General features: G+C 38.5%; 3 protein-coding genes across 3 annotated transcripts in view; 2 read left to right on the top strand and 1 right to left on the bottom strand.

Moving 5' to 3' along the window:
- myo7ab (myosin VIIAb) overlaps positions 1–2,690 on the top strand; it is a gene marked incomplete at its 5' end in the record, with an annotated part of 31,906 nt that extends 29,216 nt beyond the window's left edge. The window contains one exon of the mRNA XM_083889056.1: positions 2,517–2,690. Coding sequence (XP_083745182.1) covers positions 2,517–2,609 — 93 coding nt within the window. The 3' untranslated portion in view covers positions 2,610–2,690. The remainder of the gene's footprint in view (positions 1–2,516) is intronic.
- Positions 2,691–3,829: 1,139 nt separating this feature from the next.
- On the bottom strand, positions 3,830–14,834 carry LOC310927379 (glycerophosphodiester phosphodiesterase domain-containing protein 5-like; the record flags this gene model as incomplete). The annotated part of the gene is made up of 18 exons (XM_083889674.1): positions 3,830–3,924; positions 4,205–4,284; positions 4,381–4,463; positions 5,640–5,787; positions 5,868–6,034; positions 6,610–6,831; positions 7,220–7,370; positions 7,977–8,059; positions 8,733–8,878; positions 9,570–9,663; positions 9,779–9,877; positions 10,564–10,623; positions 11,612–11,705; positions 12,331–12,434; positions 12,771–12,965; positions 13,887–13,941; positions 14,416–14,542; positions 14,825–14,834. 18 exons carry the CDS (start codon positions 14,832–14,834, stop codon positions 3,830–3,832), a joined length of 2,013 nt encoding a protein of 670 aa, XP_083745800.1.
- A 2,435-nt stretch (positions 14,835–17,269) lies between these two features.
- Positions 17,270–18,996, top strand: LOC310926843 (aquaporin-11-like; the record flags this gene model as incomplete). Its single annotated transcript, XM_083889049.1, has 3 exons — positions 17,270–17,864; positions 18,620–18,736; positions 18,890–18,996. 3 exons carry the CDS (start codon positions 17,270–17,272, stop codon positions 18,994–18,996), a joined length of 819 nt encoding a protein of 272 aa, XP_083745175.1.
- Between the last annotated feature and the right edge of the window lie 6,255 nt (positions 18,997–25,251).

Here is a 25,251-nt window from a genome sequence, read left to right as displayed (position 1 = left end):
CGTTTCCTTTTCTAGAGAAACGTTTCCTTTTCTGGAGAAACGTTTCCTTTTCTGGAGAAAAAGACGTTTCTTTAGCGCCATTAGTAAGAGAAGTTTCGAAACAGAAGAAACATCTCTTACTAAGACACTAAAGAAACGCCACTTTCTCTGGCGAAAGAAACATCTCTTACTAAAGGAAAGGAAACGGGTCTCTAGAAAAGGAACCGTTTCTCTCGAAAACAAACGTCTCCTAAAGAAACGTCACTTTCTCTGGTGAAGGAAACATCTCCTTTACTAGGAAAAGACACGTCTCTTTCTAAAGAAACGTCACTTTCTCTGGCGAAAGAAACGTCACTTTCTCTGGCGAAAGAAACGTCACTTTCTCTGGAAAAGGAAACGCGTCTCTAGAAAAGGAAACATTTCTAGAAAAGAAACGTCTCTTTCACTATGAAAAGAAACGTCTCTTTCTCTAGAAAAGGAAACACGTCTCTATAAAAGGATCTTTCTCTAGAAAAGAAACGTCTCTTTTACTAGGAAAAGAAACGTCTCTTTCTAAAGAAACGTCACTTTCTCTGGTGAAAGAAACGTCACTTTCTCTGGCGAAAGAAACATCTCTTACTAAAGAAACGTGACTTTCTCTGGCGAAAGAAACGTCTCTTACTAAAGAAACGTCACTTTCTCTAGAAAAGGAAACGCGTCTCTAGAAAAGGAAACGTCTCCTTCTAAAGAAACGTCACTTTCTCTAGAAAAGGAAACGCGTCTCTAGAAAGGAAAGTCTCCTTCTAAAGAAACGTCACTTTCTCTGGCGAAAGAAACGTCTCTTTCTAAAGAAACGTCACTTTCTCTGGCGAAAGAAGCGTCTCTTTCTCTAGAAAAGGAAACGCGTCTCTAGAAAAGGAAACATTTCTAGAAAGGAAACGTCTCTTTTACTAGGAAAAAAAAAAACGTCTCTTTCTAAAGAAACGTCACTTTCTCTGGCGAAAGAAACGTCTCTTACTAAAGAAACGTCACTTTCTCTGGCGAAAGAAACGTCTCTTACTAAAGAAACGTCACTTTCTCTGGCGAAAGAAACGTCTCTTTCTAAAGAAACGTCACTTTCTCTGGCGAAAGAAGCGTCTCTTTCTCTAGAAAAGGAAACGCGTCTCTAGAAAAGGAAACATTTCTAGAAAAGAAACGTCTCTTTTACTAGGAAAAGAAACGTCTCTTTCTAAAGAAACGTCACTTTCTCTGGCGAAAGAAACGTCACTTTCTCTGGCGAAAGAAACGTCTCTTACTAAAGAAACGTCACTTTCTCTGGCGAAAGAAAGTCTCTTTCTCTAGAAAAGGAAACGTGTCTCTAGAAAAGAAACGTCACTTTCTCTGGCGAAAGAAACGTCTCTTTCTCTAGAAAAGGAAACGCGTCTCTAGAAAAGGAAACGTCACTTTCTCTGGCGAAAGAAGCGTCTCTTTCTCTAGAAAAGGAAACGCGTCTCTAGAAAAGGAAACATTTCTAGAAAAGAAACGTCTCTTTTACTAGGAAAAGAAACGTCTCTTTCTAAAGAAACGTCACTTTCTCTGGCGAAAGAAACGTCACTTTCTCTGGCGAAAGAAACGTCTCTTACTAAAGAAACGTCACTTTCTCTGGCGAAAGAAAGTCTCTTTCTCTAGAAAAGGAAACGTGTCTCTAGAAAAGAAACGTCACTTTCTCTGGCGAAAGAAACGTCTCTTTCTCTAGAAAAGGAAACGCGTCTCTAGAAAAGGAAACGTCTCCTTCTAAAGAAACGTCACTTTCTCTGGCGAAAGAAGCGTCTCTTTCTCTAGAAAAGGAAACGCGTCTCTAGAAAAGGAAACATTTCTAGAAAGGAAACGTCTCTTTTACTAGGAAAAGAAACGTCTCTTTCTAAAGAAACGTCACTTTCTCTGGCGAAAGAAACGTCTCTTTCTCTAGAAAAGGAAACGCGTCTCTAGAAAAGGAAACGTCTCCTTCTAAAGAAACGTCACTTTCTCTGGTGAAAGAAACGTCTCCTTTACTAGGAAAAGAAACGTCTCTTTCTAAAGAAACGTCACTTTCTCTGGCGAAAGAAGCGTCTCTTTCTCTAGAAAAGGAAACGCGTCTCTAGAAAAGGAAACATTTCTAGAAAGGAAACGTCTCTTTTACTAGGAAAAGAAACGTCTCTTTCTAAAGAAACGTCACTTTCTCTGGCGAAAGAAACGTCTCTTTCTCTAGAAAAGGAAACGCGTCTCTAGAAAAGGAAACGTCTCCTTCTAAAGAAACGTCACTTTCTCTGGTGAAAGAAACGTCTCCTTTACTAGGAAAAGAAACGTCTCTTTCTAAAGAAACGTCACTTTCTCTGGCGAAAGAAGCGTCTCTTTCTCTAGAAAAGGAAACATCTTTCCCCAGAGAAAGCAATATTTCTTTATTTCGAGATAAAGAAATATCTCTTCAGATAGAGATATTGCTATCTCTATCTGAGAAGGCCATACTTCCTGACAGTTCTAGTCATGTCAACATCAGTTTCGTACAATGTTTGAAGTTTCCTCTCCTCTACAACCCTCAGGGCTACAAAATGGACGACCTCCTGACCTCGTACATCAGCCAGATGCTGACGACCATGAGCAAACAGCGATCGACCCGAGGCAACAGCAAATGAGAGGACGGACCTGGAATACACTGTCCTCACTGAGGGTGTATTTAGAAAAGACACTCTACTGCCAATGTTTTTATGCATCGTCCCTGTCTTACAACTCACCCACTGCCTTTAAATTAGCTTTTTTGCCCAAAAACATCACATGGATGGATTCACATTTGGATTTTGAGCTGTTTTCTTTAAGATTAATTTAAAACTAACTCTTGGTCTTGAATGATCAAATCAAATGACATGTAAAAAACTTAACAAATAACTACTTTAATTAAATCCATGTCAGCTAAAGTCTAAAAGATTATTTTCTCCCTGTTAATCAGCCATTTTCTGAGTGGAAACTGACGTTTGTAAACCTGCACCAAAGCCCATAGAGAAAAACGTGTGTTTTTACCTCATGAGGACTCAGGAGCTGCTGGTCTACTGCTGCCCCATGTGGCGAGTTTGTGTCACTGACATAAACCTGTAAGAAGGATTTCAAATGTTAAATTCATATAGTAACACATTTGAACTAAATGATGGAGGCAGTGGATTAACAACTCCTGTGTGCTGTGATGTAAAATCATTGGTTTTTAACATGAGTGGTTTTAACAGTGAGAAAAAGCAGCAAACAGGATCTAAAAATGCTGTTTTTCAGCAAAACTATTCTTAAAACATTATTATTCAACTACACTCCCAAAAAACCTTTAAGTTGAGAAAGTCATACATTTACAATTAGTATTTTTTTTTTCCAATCTTAGAAAAGTAGCTTTATCTTTCAACTGCATCTGTATTTATGCTTGCTGATTAAAAAAGTCATTTTTCAATGTGTTGTAGCTCCAATCTTACAAAATACACCAAAGGTAAATGTAAAACACCACAGACATACGTTTGTATCCACAGTATTAAACCGATCCTATAACGTGCTGTAGAGAGTGAAGCATTGATTTTTAACCACTGATAAATCATCACGCTACCTTTTCTGAGCAGACGTTTCACTCACGTGACCTGATGTAAACGTGAATAAATTACATTTTTCAAAGAACAAACTCAGTGAATTGCTTTTTAATATACAAATTATAGATTAGATCTGCACATTAGAACTCTCAGGATAATATTTCTATTTATTAATCCCAGATAATTCTAGAAAAAAGTTTTTGTCTTAGCAGCTAACAAAGTGTATAAAAACAAAGAAAGAAAACCTCACAGTGTGTTCTCTCCGAGATCTCACAGGGTTGCCAGGTCAGTTCCTCTCATACACTGATGTCACTTCTCTGTGGGGTTGCCAGGTTCACAGTCTTCTCTGGCAGTGAGCTTGTGCTGGATATTGACCATATGTCGCCCATCTCTGCAAAATAAAGTTCAGTTTTCAGAAAAGGTTTGATTTCAGACAATAAGAATAAGACATTTAATAATCAATTATTATAGTGACTCCTGATTGATTTAGGTAATAAAATGTCATTTAACAAAAAGGCCTAAGGCTGTGTGGCAAAACTCCTTTTCCAGGGTTGATGTGGCCCTGACTCCTGCCTCGAAGTGTTCATACACCACTTTTCTAGTCTTGATCGATCTCGTGGAGGCAGGAATTAAACCCTCAACCTTCCAGTTGTGCTGCCAGTCGATCTCACCTGTCCTGAACTTGCTGTACGTGCAGTTGTCCGGTGAGGTTCTGTTAGCGTAGCAGGAAGTCTGTCCTTTCTCTCGCCACCTGTGAACAAACGCAAACCCAAACACAGTGTGACTCAGACAGCATTCAACACTTGCTTCACAACTTATAAACAATATCAATGTGTGTGAAATTTACCAGTGAAAAATGAAGATGGCAACTATCAACAGGACAGAAAACACGTCAGTCAGACTCCACATCAGCTTATATTCTCCTGGACTCTGACAGAGCGACAAAGAAAAGAGAGATGAGTCTGAGTGAAAAACACAACTTTACACTTTTCATAAACTACTTTTGTACTAAAACAAAATGAAGAAACTGTGAAGAGGATGAGACTGAGGAGATGAGATGTAAACAACTGTGATTCAGGACTTCAAACTGAGGAGAGCAGGATTGTAAATGCCGGAAAATGACCTCAAGCTACTGTGCTGGATTTTCTGTTTGCTGCCAGACTTTAATACTCTTGTGGTATCGACTGTTTTCACACTTCTCTGCATCACGTCATATTCAAATTGTGGCTTCATTAAATATTGATTTTCAGTACCTCAGCAGCTAAATCTCAATAGTGTCTAAAGACTATGAAACAAATAGTCTTTAACAGCTGTTAAAGAAGACGACGGGAAACAAATTGAAGAACTCTTAATAATTCTGTTTTTTTAAATAGATTTTATAAAATTGGTATATAATTAATACTACATCTTATGATGAAGTCCATATTTTGCAGCTCTAAGAAGTAACTGGAGCTACAGGTAAGAACTGGGTCGTACCATGAGGAAGAGAGGGGTTTTCTAGATAAAGAAATGTCTCTTTCTCTGGATAAAGAAATATATTTAGGTAAAGAAATATATCTTTCTTGAGATAAAGTAGTTTATCTTTATCTATGTAAAGAAATTTCTATTTATCTAGATAAAGAAATATCTCTTTATCTTGATAAAGAACTATCTCTTTATCTTGATAAAGAAACATATTTAGGTAAAGAAACATCTCTTTCTCTGGATAAAGTAGTATCTCGTTCTCTAGGCAAATATCTATCTAGATAAAGAAATCTCTCTTTATCTAGATAAAAAAAGATATCTCTAGGCAAAGAAATACCTCTTTATCGAGATAAAACATATTTTTATCTCGGCAAAGAAGTATCTCTTTCTCTAGGTAAAGAAGTATTTCTTTAGCTAGATAAAGTAGTATCTCTTTATCTAGATAAAGTAGTATCTCGAGGTAAAGAAATAGAGATAAAGAGATATCTCTTTATGTCTAGAAAAGGAGATATCTAGAGATATTTCTTTATCTCGAGATAAATCAATGTCTAAAGACTATGAAACAAATATTACAGCTGTTAAAGAAGACGACGGAAAACAAACTGAAGAACTGTTAATAATTAGTGTAGAACTGGGTCGTACCATGAGGAAGAGAGGGGTTTTCATGTTGCGGAGCAGCTGTGGGGCGTTGGTGGTGACCGAGTGGACGCCGCTGCACCAGGCCAAAGAGTAGAGCCATGGCTGACTGACCACGTACAGGTTAGTGCTGATGTTCGCGGCGGCGTAGTCGCTGAAGACGAGCCGGAATTAGTGTTAGTGAATATTTAAGCAGAGCTTAATTTTTTTTTTAAAACACGCAAAAACTCACACCTGACGAGCTTGGTGGCCAGCCGCAGCAGCGTCATGTAGTGCAGGTTGAGTCTGACGATGTTGTTGCTCTGCAGCTCCTCTAGGGGGAGCCACGTTCCCGAGGTCTGCTGCAGATGGGGATCCGTTTCATGCACCTGAGCTCTGAATTCTGACGGTAGCCACAGAACCTGAAGCACACAGAGAAGAGAACACACTAAGACAGGGTTTTGAACCTACGCGACAGTGGCTCAGTGGGAGAGCGAGTTGTCTTTCAACTCGAAGGTTGTGGGTTTCGATTCCTGGCTCTGCTAGTCCACAAGCTGATGTGTCCTTTGGCAAGACGCTTAACCCCACGTACTCCCGACGGCTGTGTGAGTGGGTATGAAAGATGAGTGATAGAAAAACATATGAAAAGTTTGGGTGAATGGGTGTGAATGGGTTATATAAATGCTATATAGCATATTAAATTATATTAATGCACTATATAAATACAAATCCATTTACACACGGCAGAATGTGTGCCTCCTGCTTTTTTATACAGCACACTGCGCCAAAAAAACCCTTATAAATCACAATAAAAGCATGTAAAATAATAATACTACATTTAATAATTTAATTATGGTCTCGAGATTTTAAACAACAGTCTAGTGTGAAAACAGCTGGAAAACCAAATGCAAATGTGTACATGTCAAAGGATTTCTGCTCAACTTCCTGCCAAAATGGCATTGATTTGATTCCAACATCACTAACAAAGACATCTGACCTGCGACGACTGTATGGACGAGTGGTTGATGACCTCCAGCGTGCGGTTGACCCACGTGTGTCTGTGCGGGTGACCTGCGGGCGGCCGGTACAGGTCAAAGATCACCAGGCGGTCGGTGCGCGCCGCCAGCTGCAGGAACGCCTGCAAGCTGCACACGGACTGGTTTACCGCCCGCTGTCGCTCGTCTGCGCTCAGAGAGCCGGCCGTACTGAACGGACTGTGCTGCAGGACAAAGAACATCGATAACTCATTAATGCTGTGACCCAACATGGCTCGTCTACAGCTATTTAGAACTCTATGTTTTGATTTAACTGCTCCCACACCAAAGTCCATTGAGAAAACCAGTAAAAACAGGAGCTGCTGGTCCACCGCTGCCTCATTTGGTACGTTTTTCACACTTAACCAAGTCCAACCAAAGTCATTTCACACACAGAAATAACACAACAACACATTAGAACTTCGTGGAGGAAGAAGAGGATGAACAACTTCCTGTGATGTAAGCTCTCTATGGGCTTTGGTGGTGCGAGAGAAACCAACTCCAAACTTCTCAAGGGGTGTCTCGTGTTGATGATGTATAAATAAAACCTGAAACTATCCCTTTAACTCTCACTTTGAGGAACCACGCTCCGGCGTTCAGACTCTGAAGCTCCGCCCACGTGAACATGGCCGCCGGGACGTCGATCATGTTGGGGAAAACCCGGCGGACGTCTGTGGTGCGCCGCAGCGTGTCATCGTGCATCAGGAAGGGAACGCCGTCGTAACTGTAACCATGACGACACAAGAGAGGAGACAGGAAACTGAGACGTAAACACAGATGTTTGAGTGTGCAGAAATAATCTGATATTTTCCATCTTTATTGTAATACTTTAATTTTCTTCCTTATTTTTTCCCCATTTGGATTTGATTCAGCTTTTTATTTAAAAGAAACCAGAAAATATTCACATTTAAGCTGAAAAATAAGCTTTATCGGTCAAAATAGTTGACGATTGATTCAGCTTTAATTTATCTTCATTTAAAGACAAAAAAGGCACTTTTCTTTCATGTAAATGCTTGATATTTATACTAGATCACACTTTATATGTATATATATATATATATATATATACATATATACACATCATTGTTATTATTGATTAAAATAATCCATATTTATAGTCTATTTAAAGACAAAACACTACACTTTTTTGAATTAAAAAACTTCATCTAGATTTATATAGATAGATATCGCTATCTATATGGTAAGGGTATCTTATCTTATCTATATAAAGTCTTCTTAAAGACACATTATCACTGTCGTTAACTGTTAATAAACAACATTTGAGCGTTTCACACACAGTATAAATATTTACAGGTGGTCACAGACTGACCTGACCATGACGTCGGTCTCCAGACCGTCACTTCCCGTCTCCACCGCCTTCTCAAACGACATCAGTGTGTTTTCGGGAGCGAGCTGCAAACACAGCAGCAGTAACAGCTGTCATTGTGTGACGTGTGTGTGTGTGTGTGTGTGTGTTAACAGCAGTCAGATCCAAACAGGAAGTGAGCACAGTTCCAGAGTGAAGAGCACATATTTTCTCCTGATACTGAGTCTGGTTTTTAGATCACTCTGCGGTGATCTTCAGGCCCTTTTTCACTCACATTATTTCACACTTTTCTGCAAAAATAGTCAACGTTTTCACATTATTACAAGACATTTTACCTGTTCCACTTAAAGCAACAATAAGAACTTGATATTTTCTTATTTTAAATGATAAAATAATGATTTTAAGTCTGTTTCCAGTCTCTCAAATGTGACCATTTACTGCCGTGAGGAAATAGTTTGTCAATATGAAAACAAAAATGGACAAATAAATGCTTTTCATGAACAGAAACAGAGTGGAATAAGAAGAGAAAGTGATTTTCATCGATAAAATTTGTGCTAATGCTGACTCACCGACTTCTGATACATCAATAAAAAGCTTAGTCATGTTTTAATCTGAATACATTTGAATAATCAGTCCAAAAAAACTCATAGTTAAGTAGGTTCTATTTTGTTTGTTTGTGTTTTGAGCAGCTTCACTTCACAAAAGGATGTTGATAAAACGTGGTTCTACAAAATAAAAGCGTCCAGTGAAGCCGCTCACCATGGGAGCTCCTCTGTGGCCGATGAGAGCCGGAGCCGGGCCCAGAGTCCACTTCTCTTTGATACACGGAGAATAAAAACCCATGGGCAGCACGTAGAGACGAGACAGGATGACCACGTACACGACCATGATCGCCCCGCGCACCGCTGAAACACACAAACGTTGATTTTAAACCAGTGTTAAAGTAAAAGTACCACCATTTTGATCAAAATGTGCTCATGGTTCTTTGTTGACAAGGGGACACAAATCTCACATGAATTGTTTGTAATTAAAGGCAAACCTTTACAAATTTATGTAAACAAAATGTTTTAACTTTCTCACTCAGGGACCTTAACTGATGCCAATTCACCTGTCCTTCAATGTCTCGTTGTGGTCAGTTTCATTTCAGAAAACGACGTGGAACTTTTATTTTGAAAAACCCAAAAACAAAAACTGCTGATTCGCCCCAAATAAACAACTTTAAACAGACAAAATAAATAGTAATGCTGGGCACGTTAGCCTTGTCGACGTTGACACATGTTAACGCATGCTGATTTTAACAAATCGGGAGTTTACGTGACTCCCGATTTGTTAAAATGAGTCTCTAAAGTAACGCTAAAGTTTAAAAACAGAGGCACACATACACTGTACACAGGTACGCTAGTTATTTGTAGCGCTGCTCTTTTCCTTTAATAAACAGACCGCTCCAGTTAAACTGTAGGCGCGCTAACGGCGCTAAAGGAGCTAACGGAGCTAACTTTCCGTCATGGAAATGCACGGCTAACGTTGTCGGCGTTAACGTTGGCGGCGTTAACGTGCCGAGCATTAATAAATACGTGGCAAATGTGTGCAGCTGACCTCTTCTGTTAATGCGGAAGAAATGCATCGCTATTGGCCAGGCCAGAACCGTCATCAACAAGACTCCACCCACATGTAGGTAAGGTGCCGTTATCTGCCGTTCGGGACACAAAAACAAAAGAAAAAAATAGGTTTGTTTTTTTATTGCGAATTGCACGTCGCAGTTATTCCAGCCACAGAGAAGTGAAGACGGGTAGAGAGCGTCTCACCTGGAAGGACAGCAGTGTGGTGGTCCACTCGTCTCCCCACATGCTGGACACCACGATGATGGCGCCGACGGAGAAGATCAGGGTCAGCGCCATCATCACCTGAGCCAAGAAGATTACACTTTCACAGATCAATGGAATTTAATAACACACAGAATGAGATATTAACCCTTTAACACACAAAAAACGCACTTTGCATTACCAGTGGTTTCCGACAGCTGAGAAGTTGCACGTCAAAAGTCAACGTGTGGTAATTTCATGGTCATTTGTTCAAGGAAGCCAAAGAATCACCGTCTTGCACATTGTTTACATTTTTTGTTTGTTTGCATTTCCCCCACTTGCCACTATGACCAGCAGAGGGCGCCAGAGGCTCGTTGCCATCTCTGATTGCCTCGTTTGTCCTGTTTTTGAGTCCCGTTGAGTCAGAGACTCAGACAAAATGTTATTTTAAATATTACATTTCAAACACACCACTTTGTTTTTCATCATTTGAAAATGCTAATACAATATTTTAACATGCAGTAAATTGTCAATAACTGCCAGATATTGGAAAAATGGGCAAAAGTCGATTTTTACAGATTAAGTGTTAAAAATAATATCAAGTATCAAATATCAAGTCTAGATCTAGTTTCATTAATAATATCTTAGTTATTCGGTGTTTGTCATTTCCATAATGACCATCTTTATTCATTATGTTTCTTTTGTGCTTCATTTTCCCCCCACAGAGAATAATAACAATAATAATTTAAAAACAACAGTGATTTGTTGGAGGTTTATCGTCTTGTTACCTTGTGACTCCAGTGTAAATAAAGTTTCTGTCCCTCGGACAACAAACACACGGCGAGCAGCTGTAACACAAGAGCAGAGACAAACATGATGTAGAGGTGACTCAGTGGGACAGCGAGTCGTCTTTCAACTTGAAGGTTGTGGGTTCGAGTCCTCGCTGTGCAGACAGTGTGTGAATAGGTTTGAAAGATGAGTGCTAGAAAACATAGAGTGAATGGGAACTGTAGTGTACAGCAGCTTTGAGTGGTTCATCCATAATATGCAGCATTTTTGTTTTACATCCAACATAAATTAGTGGCCAATTATATAATATGGTGTTTCTAGATTAAGTATTTAAATTAAATAAAGCTGTTGTATTGTAAGTGTAAATGATAAATATGACGTTCTGTCTTTCACTATGATATGCTATAAATATGAAGTATTTTAATCCATAAAAACTGTCTTTACTGATATTACGAATATGAAGTATTTTCTCTTCAATTATAAATTTTAACTACGATATATACTGTAAATATAAAGCATTTCAATCCATATAATTGTAAATAATTTAGTCTTGTGTGTGTGTATATATATATATATATATACACACACATTTAAATATTATAAATATGTAGTATTTCAATCCATATAATTTAGTCTTGTGTGTATACACATAAATATTATAAATATGAAGTATTTCAACCCAAAAAAGAATAGTAGTTTGTCTTTAAATATACTATAAATATGGAATATTTTAAATCAATAATAACTGTGTGTGTGATATTATAAATATCAAACATTTAAAAGAAAAGGGAAGCTTCTTTGTCTTTAAATATGAAGAATCTCAAACCCATAGAAAATAAGCAGCGCTTTAATTTGTTGTTGTTTTAAAACGGGTCATAAGAATAAATTTAAACAGGACATTATCAATCAATGAGTAACTCTTTCAGTCTTTTCATCGAGATATTTTTATCACAAACAAAGTCCACGAGGGCCAACAAACCACAACATCCTTTCTTTGAAAAGTTTTTCAGAGAGGATTCCAGAGAAAGGTGTGTGTTTGTGTCTCACCGTGAGCACAGAGACGTAGGAGAAGAGAACTGTGGTGATCACCAGCAGAACCATGGACCACGGGAACCAGAAACCCAGATTCTCAGAGTTAAACCTTAAGAACAAGACCGACATTAAGGTTTTAAGAACAAACAAGTGTCAAACTCATAAATCTACCAGACGCCAACTTCCTGCCATTTAAAGGACACAACGTGGTTTTTTTTTATTTTTTTTTAAAACAAGGCGATAAATGAGAAAATATTTAAAATAAGCACATTTGAAACAGGGCTAACAACAAAAAACTGAACAAAGACAAAATAATGGTGACATTTGAAGGGAATACATTTATTTTCCTACATAAAAGTTAATTGTATGTATGAACAAATTGTGGAATTAAATAAGTTACATATTATTATAAGTAACATATTACACAATGCGGGAAATATTGTGGTTAGTTAATCTTTCCTGAGGATAATTTTGGAAACCATTTGTACACAGTAAAGTACTTATAATCTGTGCTTACTTCACTGTAGAGTTACTTTTATTCTTTAGGACAATTCTTAGTTTTAAATTATCCCCTTCTCTTCCTAAAGTTATGTTTCTTAACATCCACAGACAGGAAATCTGAATTTAAAGCACAGGAGACATGAAAAAAAGAAGGAGAAATGCACCAAGAGTGGGATTAATGGAGAGTTATGTTGACGCATGCAGGGATTATTTGTTTGCTCAGATTAACCCACCAGTCAAAGTCATTGTAGTCGTTCTTTGCTTGACCCCAGAAGTAAAGAAACACCAGAGTGACACAGAAAGACGTCACCAACACGGCAAAGGTCGCGCCTTCCAACTGTCAACAACGACAACAACCACACTTCCTGTTAATATACAGAACCTTCACCAGAACCAATCATTCCTGAGGATAATTTAGTTATTTTAATGGTTTGGATTTGTACACAGTAAAGTACTTATAATGTGTGTATTACTTCAGTGTAGAGTTACTTTAACTCTAGGACATAAAAAAAATATAAGTACTTTTACGTCACCTCTAAATTCTGTAATATTTGGGTCCCTGTGATTAAAGCCTATAATAAACTGTTTTTCTCCTCCAGGTTTTAACCTGACCCTGACCTGACCTCAGTGTCCTCCTCAGTGTGTCAGGTGTTTGTGGACATTATCGTCTGACCTTGTTGCAGCAGCAGTCTCCAGGCCCCCGAGTGACGGCCCTGTCGCTGCGTCTCCACCTGCAGCCGTACAGTCCGCTCAGACACGACACCAGGAGGCGATGCTCGTGACGTCGCAGCACGTAAGAGCGGAGACTGCGCAGGTAACCGGAGAGCAGGCGAGACATTGTGGACACAACCGACACCGACACGTGTCCCTGCTGACAGAAGAGACACACGCACACCCAATAAAAGTTCAACAAAGCAGTTAAATACGTGTTCCTAATAAAGTGGCATGTTAGTGTAGAGCACGTGTCAAACTCAAGGCCCGGGGGCCAGATGTGGCCCACCACATCATTTTATGTGGCACGCGAGTGATTAATTGGTTTTAAAAATCTGTGTTAAAATGGGTCTATGCTGCTTTAAGGCGTGCGCTGACCATAAACTACATTTCCCACAATGCAATAAATAAATACAGAAAGTTATTTATCAATGTTACAGAGTAGTTACCTTCATTTTACATTAGGTTACATTGTATCTGTATGACAGTTACATCTGGCCCTTTGAGGGTAACCATTATGCTGATGTGGCCCTCAGTGAAACCGAGTTTCCTCTTTAATCTGTCAAATATCACACAACAGTCGACCTCCATCACCGTCAAAGAGAAAACTGAAAATATTCACATTTATGATGATTGTTTTCATTAAAAAACAAGAAAAGAAAAGCAAATAGATGTTGAATAAGTTAGTAGATGATTAATAAATGGATTCATCGTTGCAGTATTAAACATAACACGCCGTCATTATGTTTTATAAAGTTAAAAACGATAAGATAATCTTGGTAATCATGGTTATTTTGTAGATGACAAACACATTGTTGCCTGCAGACAGTTTTTCACCTTTTACACAGTTTTAATGTCGACACAACACAGTAGAGCAACTGATGGCTCAAGGGGCAAAACTGACTTACAGCTATTTCATAATATCCATTTTAATATGAATGTTTTTACTTGAATTTTCAGTTTTGTATAAGAGTCATTTAAATTTAACAACTATATTGAACCCTAATGCTTGTTTTTTGTGTATGTGCCACTTCTGTGCCCCTCGAGGCCAAAAATATATAATATTACCTTCCCTCACCTGGACACACCTGTGTAAGTTATACCCACTCTTTATGTTACTCAGTCGCCACACCCTGAAGAAGGAACAAGCCGATATGTGTTGGTGTTTTTTAATGTTTGTAGCTCTGGAAATTAAAAGGTCTTTTATTGATTTCTTTATTTTTTGAATGCCTGGGCCTGTAGTATTTATGCCATTTAGTTTTTTGTTATTTAGAAATGATAATAATGCATCACTGTGCTGAATAACCAGCATCATTAGTATGAGAGTAAAGATTTTAAAGATCGTGTCTTTTATATGAGCCGAATTAAAGGCAAGGTCCCATTCATTAATAACAAACTTATCATTGTGTTTTGCCCGTTATCAAACTCGTCCCAACAGCACGATTTTCTCAAAATTCACGATTTTTACAATGGAATCCGGTGATACCCCAACGACCGGAGCGGAGGAAATAACGGAACTTAATTGGCGGTAAAGCGGGATCGAAACGGACGTCAAAAGCACTTTCAGCCGCACACATTAGTTTAACAAAGACATGCGGCTGTTTTACCTCCGGGTCCGGTTTGCTGTCGCGGTGTACAGGCAGAAGTGAAGCCGCAGCACGCTGGTCTTCTCCGGGTATGAGTCCGCGGAGCAGTGGCCTCTATGAGGTGGATGAGGCTGTAAAGCCAAACGCACTTACAAAAACAGGAAATTACAACATCCGGTTTAAAAATAAAATAAAATACAGCATTTTTTTTTTTTCATAAAGCTCAATACTTTCATTAAAAGATAAATAGAAAATTGCATCCAGAATGGTCTGTTTTCAACTATACTTTGAAAAACTAGAGTAAAAAATGCACATTGGTACTATGTAATACGCTTTATTTTGAAAGTCAAGGTGGAAATGAAGTCACCATAATCAGCTTCACACTCCTCCCTGTTGATGCCCTATAGTGAACCTCTGGATCACGAGTCACCTGTTGCCATGGTGACATAAACACACGGTTTCCCTGCAGGTAAGTCCAGGTAAAGGGAGACTTTGACGGAAACAGAGGCATCACGTTCAATCTAAAGGGATATTCCAGGGTTGTTGTTTTTCAAAGTGTGGTTGCTGAAGCAAAAGCATTAAGATTTCTGCTTTATGTTGCCATTAAAAATGCAAGATAACACAAGTTTGTGTCGCTTTCTTTGCTTTTCACTATCCAGCACCAAAGTCCATGGAGAAAACCTGCATTTTTAGTTCACAGGGACACAGGAGCTGCTGCTATACTGCTGCCTCATTCCAGTTTTTCGGTGTTTGAAAATCCTTCATTTGGATTCATCGAAGTCACGAGACAACACATTTGAACGGAAGCAGCAGATCAACAAACTCCTGTGTGGCATGACGTAAAAATTGCTGGTTTTCTCTATGGACTTTGGCGCAGGGGAGTGAGGTTTACAACAACACAAACTTCTGGGTTACAGTGAGAAAAGTCTGTCTCAGTGAGATAAAGCAATAAAGAAATAATATTTAAAAAGGCATAGATTTTATGGAGGTGAGGCTTTTGTTAAATGGTTTAAAACATGTTTATCCTGGTGTCCCTGCTGCTGGAGGACATTTATTCAAAAGTCTTACGCTGTTTGCTGGCACTTTTTTTAAAATAAATGCTACTCCTGCTAACATCTGTGACGTCTTGAGAATATGTTCACTACTTTATGATGCCGTTTCGGCAACAATTTCCATAAAATCTGAAATCTACATCTCTTTTTAGGAGGTGCTGCACACTGATGTGGATTTAAACGAAGGATTTCAAAAGTCTGAGATCACAAAATAACACATTTAAACTAAACTATGTTGTGTTTTTGATTGTTGTTTCAAACACTGTAATGACAAAAATATAATTATAATAATACCCCAAAGTCTTTTTTGTATTAAAACATCACAGTTATGAATTTCAAAATAAAATGGTTTGTTTTGATGTATAGTTCACTATAAAACACATTTATGATGCAAAAATTGATTATAAACTGGTGGCGGGGCCAAATTAAATGGATTTGGGGGCCGTATGTGGCCCAGGAGCCGCGGGTTTGAGACCGCATAACTATTTGAGACATAATGTCGCAATGCCTTATTATAATAAATGTGTAAACAAGTGAAAAAACCCAGCAGGTGTTGACAAAATGGAAGTTTTCAAGTAACAATTCCCACATTTTTGTAGCTGTAAATGAGATCAAACACACACACTGAGAGTCATAACCAAAGCATGTGTGAAGAATTATGTTTTTGAAAGATTTACAGATTTACTCATTTCAATAATCTCGTTTCCCTTCGAAGAAACGTTGTTACACAAGACGATCCAGTCGGTCAAGTTGTACAGTGAAGTGAACTATCGATAAAGCTACAAGCACTTTACAGTAAACACCTCCATTTCCTTTAGCAATCGTCAAAATAAAACCAGTTTTGCCAAAAATTAACAAAAGCATTGTGGATCGTTTTAGAACATTCAGCATTTTGGGAGAATCATTAAAATTGCTTTTATTTATACAATATAAGACAAAAGCTACAGTGTGGAGACTCATTTTCTTGAAACTCATCTCTTCCTTGGTCTTTGACATTTTATTTATGTCATTTGATACGTTTATTGTTTGGCTGTTAGATTTATCCACATATTTTTTGTCCTTTAATTCATTTTAGTCGTTTTATTTGCATATATATTTCCTATGCAAGCGCCAGTCTTTTGTTTATTATTCTGTACAGCGCTTTGTCCACTGTGGTTGTTTTTATAGTGTCTTACAAATAAAGTTAGACTGGCTTTCAGTTGGTGTAAAAGAAACACATTTAAGTCAAATATAACAAAACATAAATCTGTCAAGTTTGGTGATTATTTATAACAACTTATTTCTCCAATGCAGGACAATGAAATTTAGTTAGTGGTGGTCAAAGTGTTGACAAGTAAAAATATATTCGACATTGATGCATCCGTGATGTCCCAAATATTTTAGATAACTGGCTACAGGAAACACTACATGTTAAAACAGTAGTGTGTAACTTTTGAATGGAAACGAAACTTATCAGTGGCCATTGATTATGACATTGGTAATGTGAGAATCCTGTGCCCGTCCACCACTGCTCTGCTGCTGTATACACAAATGCTCCCTGGAATCAACCAGGATTTTATCATGTTAAGGAAGAAATTATATCCAAAAAAACTGAAATGACTTGAAAAAGTTATTTTAAGTTACTAAAATCGTATTTTATCTAAATTAGAAAAGGACATTATTTAACAGATGCTTTTATTTTGAAGGTCAACTCCGGTCAACCTGTTTCACACCATTTTACTTGACAGCGCCGGCGGAAATTCAAAGAAGTGTTTAAAGTTCACTCACTTTCAGAAGCTGCGGTTCTCCCTCGGGTCAAACCGTCGCTGTGACAGCCGGAGATCATGACCGACCTGTGGGTCTCTCTGGTAGTGTTGGTCGCCGCGGTTCTCCTTAGCGAAGCTGTCCGCCGGTGCGCGGCGCGGCTCTCCGCCGGAGCTCCATGGATCTACCTGGTGGAGGTGGCGTCCACCTTCCAGCTCTGCAGCTGCACTCATGAGATCAAGCTGCTGGCGGAGTCTGGCCGGTTAGAACCGCCGCTCCTCGGCCTCACTCTCACCTACACAATGAGCATAGTCCACATTTTAACTTTCCAGGCAGCGACGTGTAACCCCATCGCGGTTGTGGAGAGCGTTTTCCGGGGTAGCAGAAGCGGCAGGGCGGCTGTTGTCGTCATTTGCTGTCAGTTCGCGGCCGCGGTCGCGGCGCAGTTCTTCGCAGGCTCCGTGTGGTCCCTGGGTCTGACCGAGGTCCACGTCCGGCACCAGAAGTTCGGCTACAGATGCTTCGACCCTCTGGGTTGGAGTTTGTTGGAGGCCGCGGCGGTGGAGCTGGCCTGCGCCTTCTTTATCCAGGCTGCGGTTCTTCATATTCACAAAGTGGACGAAAAACTACGCGTTCACGTCATCGCTGCGGTCATCACCGGCCTGGTCGCTGCAGGTGAGCAATCAGCGCGGATTAACAACACCTGGAGTCTCATCACTGATGTCAACAAGTATCTCTGTACACAAGAAAAACACTGATTTATTACACCATTAAGACTTCATTAACTTTATTAAACAGGGCCGTTTTAACGTTTTGGGGGCCCCAGTTTAAAGAAAGCATAAGGGGGCCCTCCATAATCTTTGAAGCATAATAATTCGTTTTTTATTCTGGTCTAAATTTTTCTAAATTTTCAATTTGAAATGATGGATTAACCTCACAAACCCTGACTTAGGATCTAACATGGCTGCCACGCCCTATCACTTCAGTTGTTTATTTCACAGTAAATCAGTCTTACACATAGTAGTGTTCAATTTTCATTGAAAATAATGATTTTGTTTTAAAAGTTAAGCACTTTTTTTTATTATTTCTAAATATATTAAATATGTCATCCACACTAATCCATGGTCCAAAAATAGAGGTGGAAAACAGCTTTAGGGCTGAAAACTTAAGCTTTCACTCTCAGCTGTGAATAAAAATACATTAAAATTTTTAGTTTTATTCCTGTTGTGAATCATTTCCTGAAACCAAAAAAGTACAGAGGAGACTTTTATCTTTCTGTTCTCAGGTGTGTTCGTATGGACACAGAATACTTGACACTCGGCTGAATCAGATTGTGTTTAGATTCAAATTTTCATTTGAACATGTTTAAAACACGACGGCGTGTTCATGGTTTCCTGTTTTAAACCTGCCGTTTCCCCCCGTCCCTGCAGGTGGCAGTATCTCAGGAGCTGTGTTTAACCCCATCCTGGCCTTTTCCATCCAGTTCCCCTGCAGTGGCCACACCTACCTGGAGTACTGCTTCGTCTACTGGCTCGGACCAGTTCTAGGTAAATCATCTGGGACCCACGGGTTCTTGAAAGCTTTTGAAAACATGGGTCATTGAAAGTGCTTGCATTTTGTGCCAAAATACCTTTGCTGGATCCTGATTGGCTCCCGTACGTCCACCCCGGTAACCTGCTGTGTTTCCCATGTGTCTCCAGGTGTGACAAGCTGCATCCTGCTGTTTGAGAAGATCATTCCTTTCCTGTCTGGAAAAAGCACCATGGGACTGGATGTCCCCGCTGTCCACAAACACAAGACACAGTAGAAGCACCAGGAACTTTCTTCAAGGACCTAAAAGTACAACGAGGTGGAGGTCGTGACTATAGGTTTTTAAATTCCTGGAATATGTGAATATTGTTTTTCTTGCGTAAACGACAGAAAGCACAGTCAGAACTGGTTCTGTAAAGCGACACGTATTTACTGTCGTACACAGGAAACGCAAACTCATCGCATGCACTGTAGTCACACGTTATGTCATAAACAAACAAAGATAAAGTCTACAATATCTCAAGAACACGTTGTTAAACAGCCTTTTCTGACTGCTCTCTCGCACCAAAGTCCATAGAGAAAATCAGTGTTTTTAGGTCACAGGTACGCAGGAGCTGCTGGTCTACTGCCACCTCATTAGGTCAGTTTGTGTCACTGAGGGAAAACTGAATGAAGAATTTTAAACACTGAATTCTTTAAATGAACACATGTGAACTTACTGATAGATGCTGCGGTGCATCAACACCTCCTGTGCGTTGTGATGTAAAATCGCTGATTTTCTCCATGGGCTTTGGTGCAGAGAGGGAGTGGTTTACAAAGAGACACAAAAATCTTGTGTCCTGTCAGAAAAGACCAAAAAAAACATAAAACAACATAACATACAACTTAATTGATATTGTAAACTTAATCTGGCATAGGTTGAATTAGATTAGCCTTTTAAGTGGTTCAAATCAGGAACTACCCCACTTAATTTTTTTTAATACCAGGTCTAAAACCTGGGACTGTGAAAGCTCAGAGCTGAAGAACAATAGAAGTGGTATTTAAATAATGCACAAATAAGTACAACGTTCTACCCTATAAAGGTGCAGTGTGTGAGAAATGGTGACATCTAATGGTGAGACTGCAGATTGCAGGCTGATGAGCGTTTCATAGATGTTTTTTAAGTATTATTTAGCTTTAAAACACATTTACACTGCTTTGAAAAAAAGATGTCAGACACTGTAAAGCAAGGTCCTTACCTGAGTGTAATGCTATTAAAACCAATGAATCTTTATATTTCATCAATAATGTTGCACACTGGACCTTTAACCGAAGCACAACTAAGGTGGAGAAGAAGAAAAGTGGTATTTAAAGCAAATAAGTCAGACGTCACAGCTTTAGTGGCTGTAAATAGTCATTTTCTATGCGGTTGAGTAGATTTACAAGCATCATTAGTCTCGATAAACGTGATGTTTCTCAGTACTTAACGCTGACATAGGATTCTGACCCACGTCAACAGTAAAAAGAAGCTACTTTTACTGTAAATTGCAACTTATTTGGCTCAAGTTAATTCAGTTTTTACACACGGTACTGTTCAGTTTTTAACATTTTAACATGTTTCTACATTGTTTTTGTGAGCAAATTGCAGTGTGGGTCAACTCGGAGGTGACGTCACTTCCTGTATCGTCTTCCACTGTAAATAGGAACAGTTAAAGGAGAGTGAGTCAGCACACAGGAAGTACAACAGGCCAAATCTGATGAGTCATGCTCAGTATTACAGAAGATAATGACGTAGCCTTATTCTTTTTTTTTTTTAAAAAACGCAAAAAAAAAAAGTTGAATTTGAGGTGAAACAACAGGATTCACACTTCTCACTTTGCACATTTATAATTTTTACACTTTTTTATATTTACAACCTTAATTTTTTACTTTAATTTGAACTTAACACATGAATTAAGAACACTGTGATGTTGGTACTGGTCAGGTTTTCTTCTCAAGGTTAGAGACCAAAGCCTTTACTGTTGATTTAAATCTTATTTTCATGCATAAATCATGTTTGGAATTTATGACTCACTTCTTTTTCACGTTCCCTGTACACCTTTGCGTATTTATTCCCCTTTTCCTCCACTGGGTTTTATGTGAAATGTTGTGAAAACTTGATAACTGACAAAATTACCTCATGTCTGAAAGTTCAATTACTGTGAAAGCCTTTTTAAAACGTGTAAATAAAGGTTGATTTTCTCTGACATTTTTGACTCTGCTCTATGCACTTTCAGAGTCCATGTTAGTTTGATCTGCGTGTTTGTGTTACACATGACCTTTAACCCCGTTCTCCACCTTCTAAATTCCAAACATGTCTCGTGATCCATTGCTGCGGCATTAAATTACATTTTAGAAGAAATAAACTTGAGCTTCCACCTGGAATCAAACATGTTATTGACAGTAAATAAAGGTTTCGTGCACCGACAAATGTCAACTCTCGTCTCTCTGAATGACTAGTGTGATTCAAAGCGTCACACAGACAGTGACGTGAGGCTTAAAACCCATTTTATTATGACAAATGTACAAGATCATAAGAAATAACAGTAAAGTTAACAAAAATGAGCAGACAAAACACCAACGACCGGTCGACTAAAGGTCTGTACACAGCGGACAGGGTGTCGTTCCTCCCAGATTCATCATGAGGTAAATAGGAAACTTTTCTGCTAACATTTTCTGTCATTGGCACACCAACATTTTCTCGCTCTCTGTTCCCCTGTGCACGTCTCGCCAGCAGTTATTTTATAACCGCGAGACACTTCAAAAATACATTCTCCTTTACTGTGCGAAGAATATTTTAACAAGAGTCGCTCCACGTCCCTGCTGTGACTCCGCCCACCAGAACACGGCACTTTTTTTTTCAACGTCTGTAGGTTTGGGTTAGCTAAGTGTATTCCTTTCCGACTAATTTAAAAAGCTAAATATGTATGTATAGAGGGTGTTTGTACGAGCTGCAGGAAGCTCGTGTAGGTTTCGTCTTGGAAGTAGGGTTGAGCCGATACGATAGCAAGCATCGATATCGGTCCGATACTGGGCAAAATCTGAAACATTTCCAGATTGGAAATTGGAAAACTTAATGTAAAGACGGTAAAAATTAAAATTAAGTAGAATAAATGTTATGTTCAGATCATATGTAACAGATCGGACTGATATCGGTATCGGAAGATTCTCAAGATAGAGGGTGTACAAACACCGGCATCAAGTCATCCCTACTTGAAAGTCGTGAATCAGCCGGTATCAAAACTGTGTGATAAATAGAGTGGTTTATCCTCTGAAGACCATGCTCAGATTAATTTACACTATATTTTTAAATTTTTCCCCTCTCTCTTGAATCAGATTTTCTAAGATAACTTTTAACCGTCTCCCCAAGCTCCTGTAACATGCCTTTAGTTAAAGTCAGTGCATGCTTAGCTACGCGTCTACGTCACGAGTCCCTCGGCTCTAATGCGACAGGTCGGGAGATTAAACACACATGCCAACGTTTTCTGGATTTGTTACAAAAAAAAGGAAAAAAAAGTTCCAATATAAGTTCCCTACAAAACGAAAACGGTTAGAAACTCATGCAATCCCAAAGAATTGCCCAATATACTGTATTTTTGCCATGATTTTTAAAAAATGCCTCTAAATATATTACAGCCGAAAAAACTACAGATATACACACAGACTGGTTCCAGCAGAGGTCAGTGTAGTCATTGGTGTTTCTTTTCTTCGCCCCCCCGTCCAAACGGCGCATTCCTGACAAAACTAATGATTTAAACAGAACATATAATACAAAAAAAAAGTAGATTTTTCCACAATATTGACCCAAAAATGTCGACTCAAGATTATGAAAATGAACAGAAATATCGATTTTTGTACATCGGAAGGGGAAAATAAACAAAAGTGATTATAATAGAGGGTTGTTTTTGGAGCGCGAGTGTTATTTTTTCATTTAAAAAAAGAATAGCAGGTGTGGAAATAAGACACTTTACATTTCAGACAGCGACGACGACAAATAAATGTTAAGATATACAAAAAAATACATTATTATTATTATTACTTTTTAAACAGTAATTTAAACAGTCACAAAAGTTAAGATGGATGTAATGCGAGGGAACTAGACTAGAGGTCGAAATGAGCAGGAGTATTACTTCCGATTGTGTCTGGAGCGGACGTCGGCGCAAACGAGTTAAAATAATGATCATATATGTATAAGAATATACAAAAGCTACATTACAGTGGAACAGAAACGTTCAAAGGGGAAGATGCTTGGTCACAAATATACGTTCACACCTTCATATGACACAAGGGGTCGAATGTATATATGTATATCACTTAAATATGCAGGGTAAAAAAAACAAAAAATATAAAAGTATAACTGGGAATAATGTTTTTGCCCTCCATTTATGCACACACACTAACATCCTTGTGTTGTGTGGAGCGTTAGCTTATCAAACAAGTGATCATCCATTTCTCCTTTTCAACGCAAAAATCACATGAGGTTTTAAAAAAGATTTAAAACAAAAGTTTGACATTTTTGGAATTCATTTTACGAGAAGTTTGTCACCAATAAATATGATGCGACAGTCATCTACCAATAGTACTGCAATGGTATAAAAACGCCCAGGGTGCAAATATTAATATTCCACATTAATATTACCAGTGCTAAAATGAATCCAAACCATGATGATATCTGACCAAACTATTCGTCTAAACTACTGAAGAGTTCAACAAAAACGCATTGTTGGTTGTTGCTTAAAACCGTACAAACAGAAGGATGTCTGCCATTTTAAGTAAAAAAAAAAGCAAACAACTTATATTTAAACTGCACCCGATTTAACAGATTTAAAACATAAAATGGAGACTTAAAATGGCTGCTTATTTTGAGAGAATACAAGACTAGCATGAGCGCTACCCACATTGTGCCAATGTGTGAACTTGACTATGCTGTAATAACTACAGTTTTAATCTTTCTTTTCTTTCCTTTTTTGTTTTTTTTTACCAGTTAACCAACACTGGCAAAGCTGTGATATCCTCATGCTCCAATATTTAAGTTCCCAGAGTGTGGAAAATAAACAAAAGCTAATGCTAATGGGGGAGCTAACTTTTACATTAGCTTGTTGAATAAGCTACTTTGGGACAGGAGGGAAAAAAACACACATGCTAAAAATTAGAGCTCGGGTCCATTCTCCTCAACCTGCTGCCCCATTTTAGTTCTTTTTTAAAAATACATTTATGTATATACATATATATATATATATACCTCCCCTGACTAAACATTTTAGCAAGGGATGTAGCGAAGAGCGAGGTGAACGCTAACAGCAGCAAACTAATGGGACCGTATCTATGTTCCCCGCTTTGTATGTGACCGGGGAACATAGGACCCTTTCTCTACCCCTAATCCTACCCTTTTTCAAAAAAGGGTCCTATGTTCCCCTGTCACATACAAAGTGCACCTTTCTTGGGAAAAACGGGGAACATAGGTACAACCCCCAAACTGACATGTAGTTAGCTCCAAATTAGCTATAAGACAACATAGCTAACAGCAGCTTTAACTACAGGCTTTTTTTTGTTGCACCTGCAGTGTACCAACAATAAAGTTAGTCTCTGTGCTAAAATAAGATAAGCTAGACTAAGCTCAGCAGTAGCTACCTTGCTATTACAAGTCACACCGAGCTACACATGTACATGGTATCAATCATCTCATATTAAAAGGTCCAGTGTGTAAAATTTAGGAGGGTTTGTTTTGGCTGACACTGAATAAAGTATGAATTAGTATGTTTCTAGTGTATAATACCTTTAATATAAAAAACAATTTGGTTTTTAAAGCCTTAAATTAAGGTTTATAAATATACTTACAGAAGCAGCCAGATGCATGTGGGAACCAGCTACACAAACAAAGAAGAATAGCATCCTTTATATGAAAGCCACTGTAGTTCCTGTTTATTATAGTCTGGGGCCCCACCACTAGATGTCACTAATTCTTACACAATGGACCTTTCATAATATGACAAAGCCACTAAGTTATTTTACAAAACTGTCAAACTTTTGAGGAAAAAAAAAAGAAAAAAAATTCAAATCATATTTGATGCCCAAATCTTCACGTCAGTCATGGAATGATTTTTCTTTGTTTTTGTTTGTTTTTTTAAATCCCGCTCCTTAAACACTACATCTTCAGTTATATTCTACATGGTAAAGACAGTTTTAGTGTGAATTATCCCAACGTGTCAGGGAACAGAGCTGAATGAACAGAAATCTTGGATGCAGCTGTTAAAAAAAAGAAGAAAACAGAAATTTGAAAATGTTAATACAATTTACAAAAAAATAAAGAAGAAAAGAGGATGAAGCAAGAGGAGACGACGAGATGAGCGACAGCTGTTAGAAGGTGGTTTGGCAGTAGAGCTGAGGACGAGGCTGGTTCTGCAGGTGAAATGAATGAGACATGATCAAAGCAGGTGCCCTGACTGGTTATCCAACAATCCCACAGGGAAAGCTTTCAACTGGACACACTGGTCCAGTTCTTACTGAGGCGGAG

Source organism: Microchirus variegatus (assembly GCF_963457635.1).
Source record: "Microchirus variegatus genome assembly, chromosome: 5".
Classification (NCBI taxonomy): Eukaryota; Metazoa; Chordata; class Actinopteri; order Pleuronectiformes; family Soleidae; genus Microchirus; species Microchirus variegatus.
This window is presented reverse-complemented; position numbering and strand designations above follow the sequence as displayed.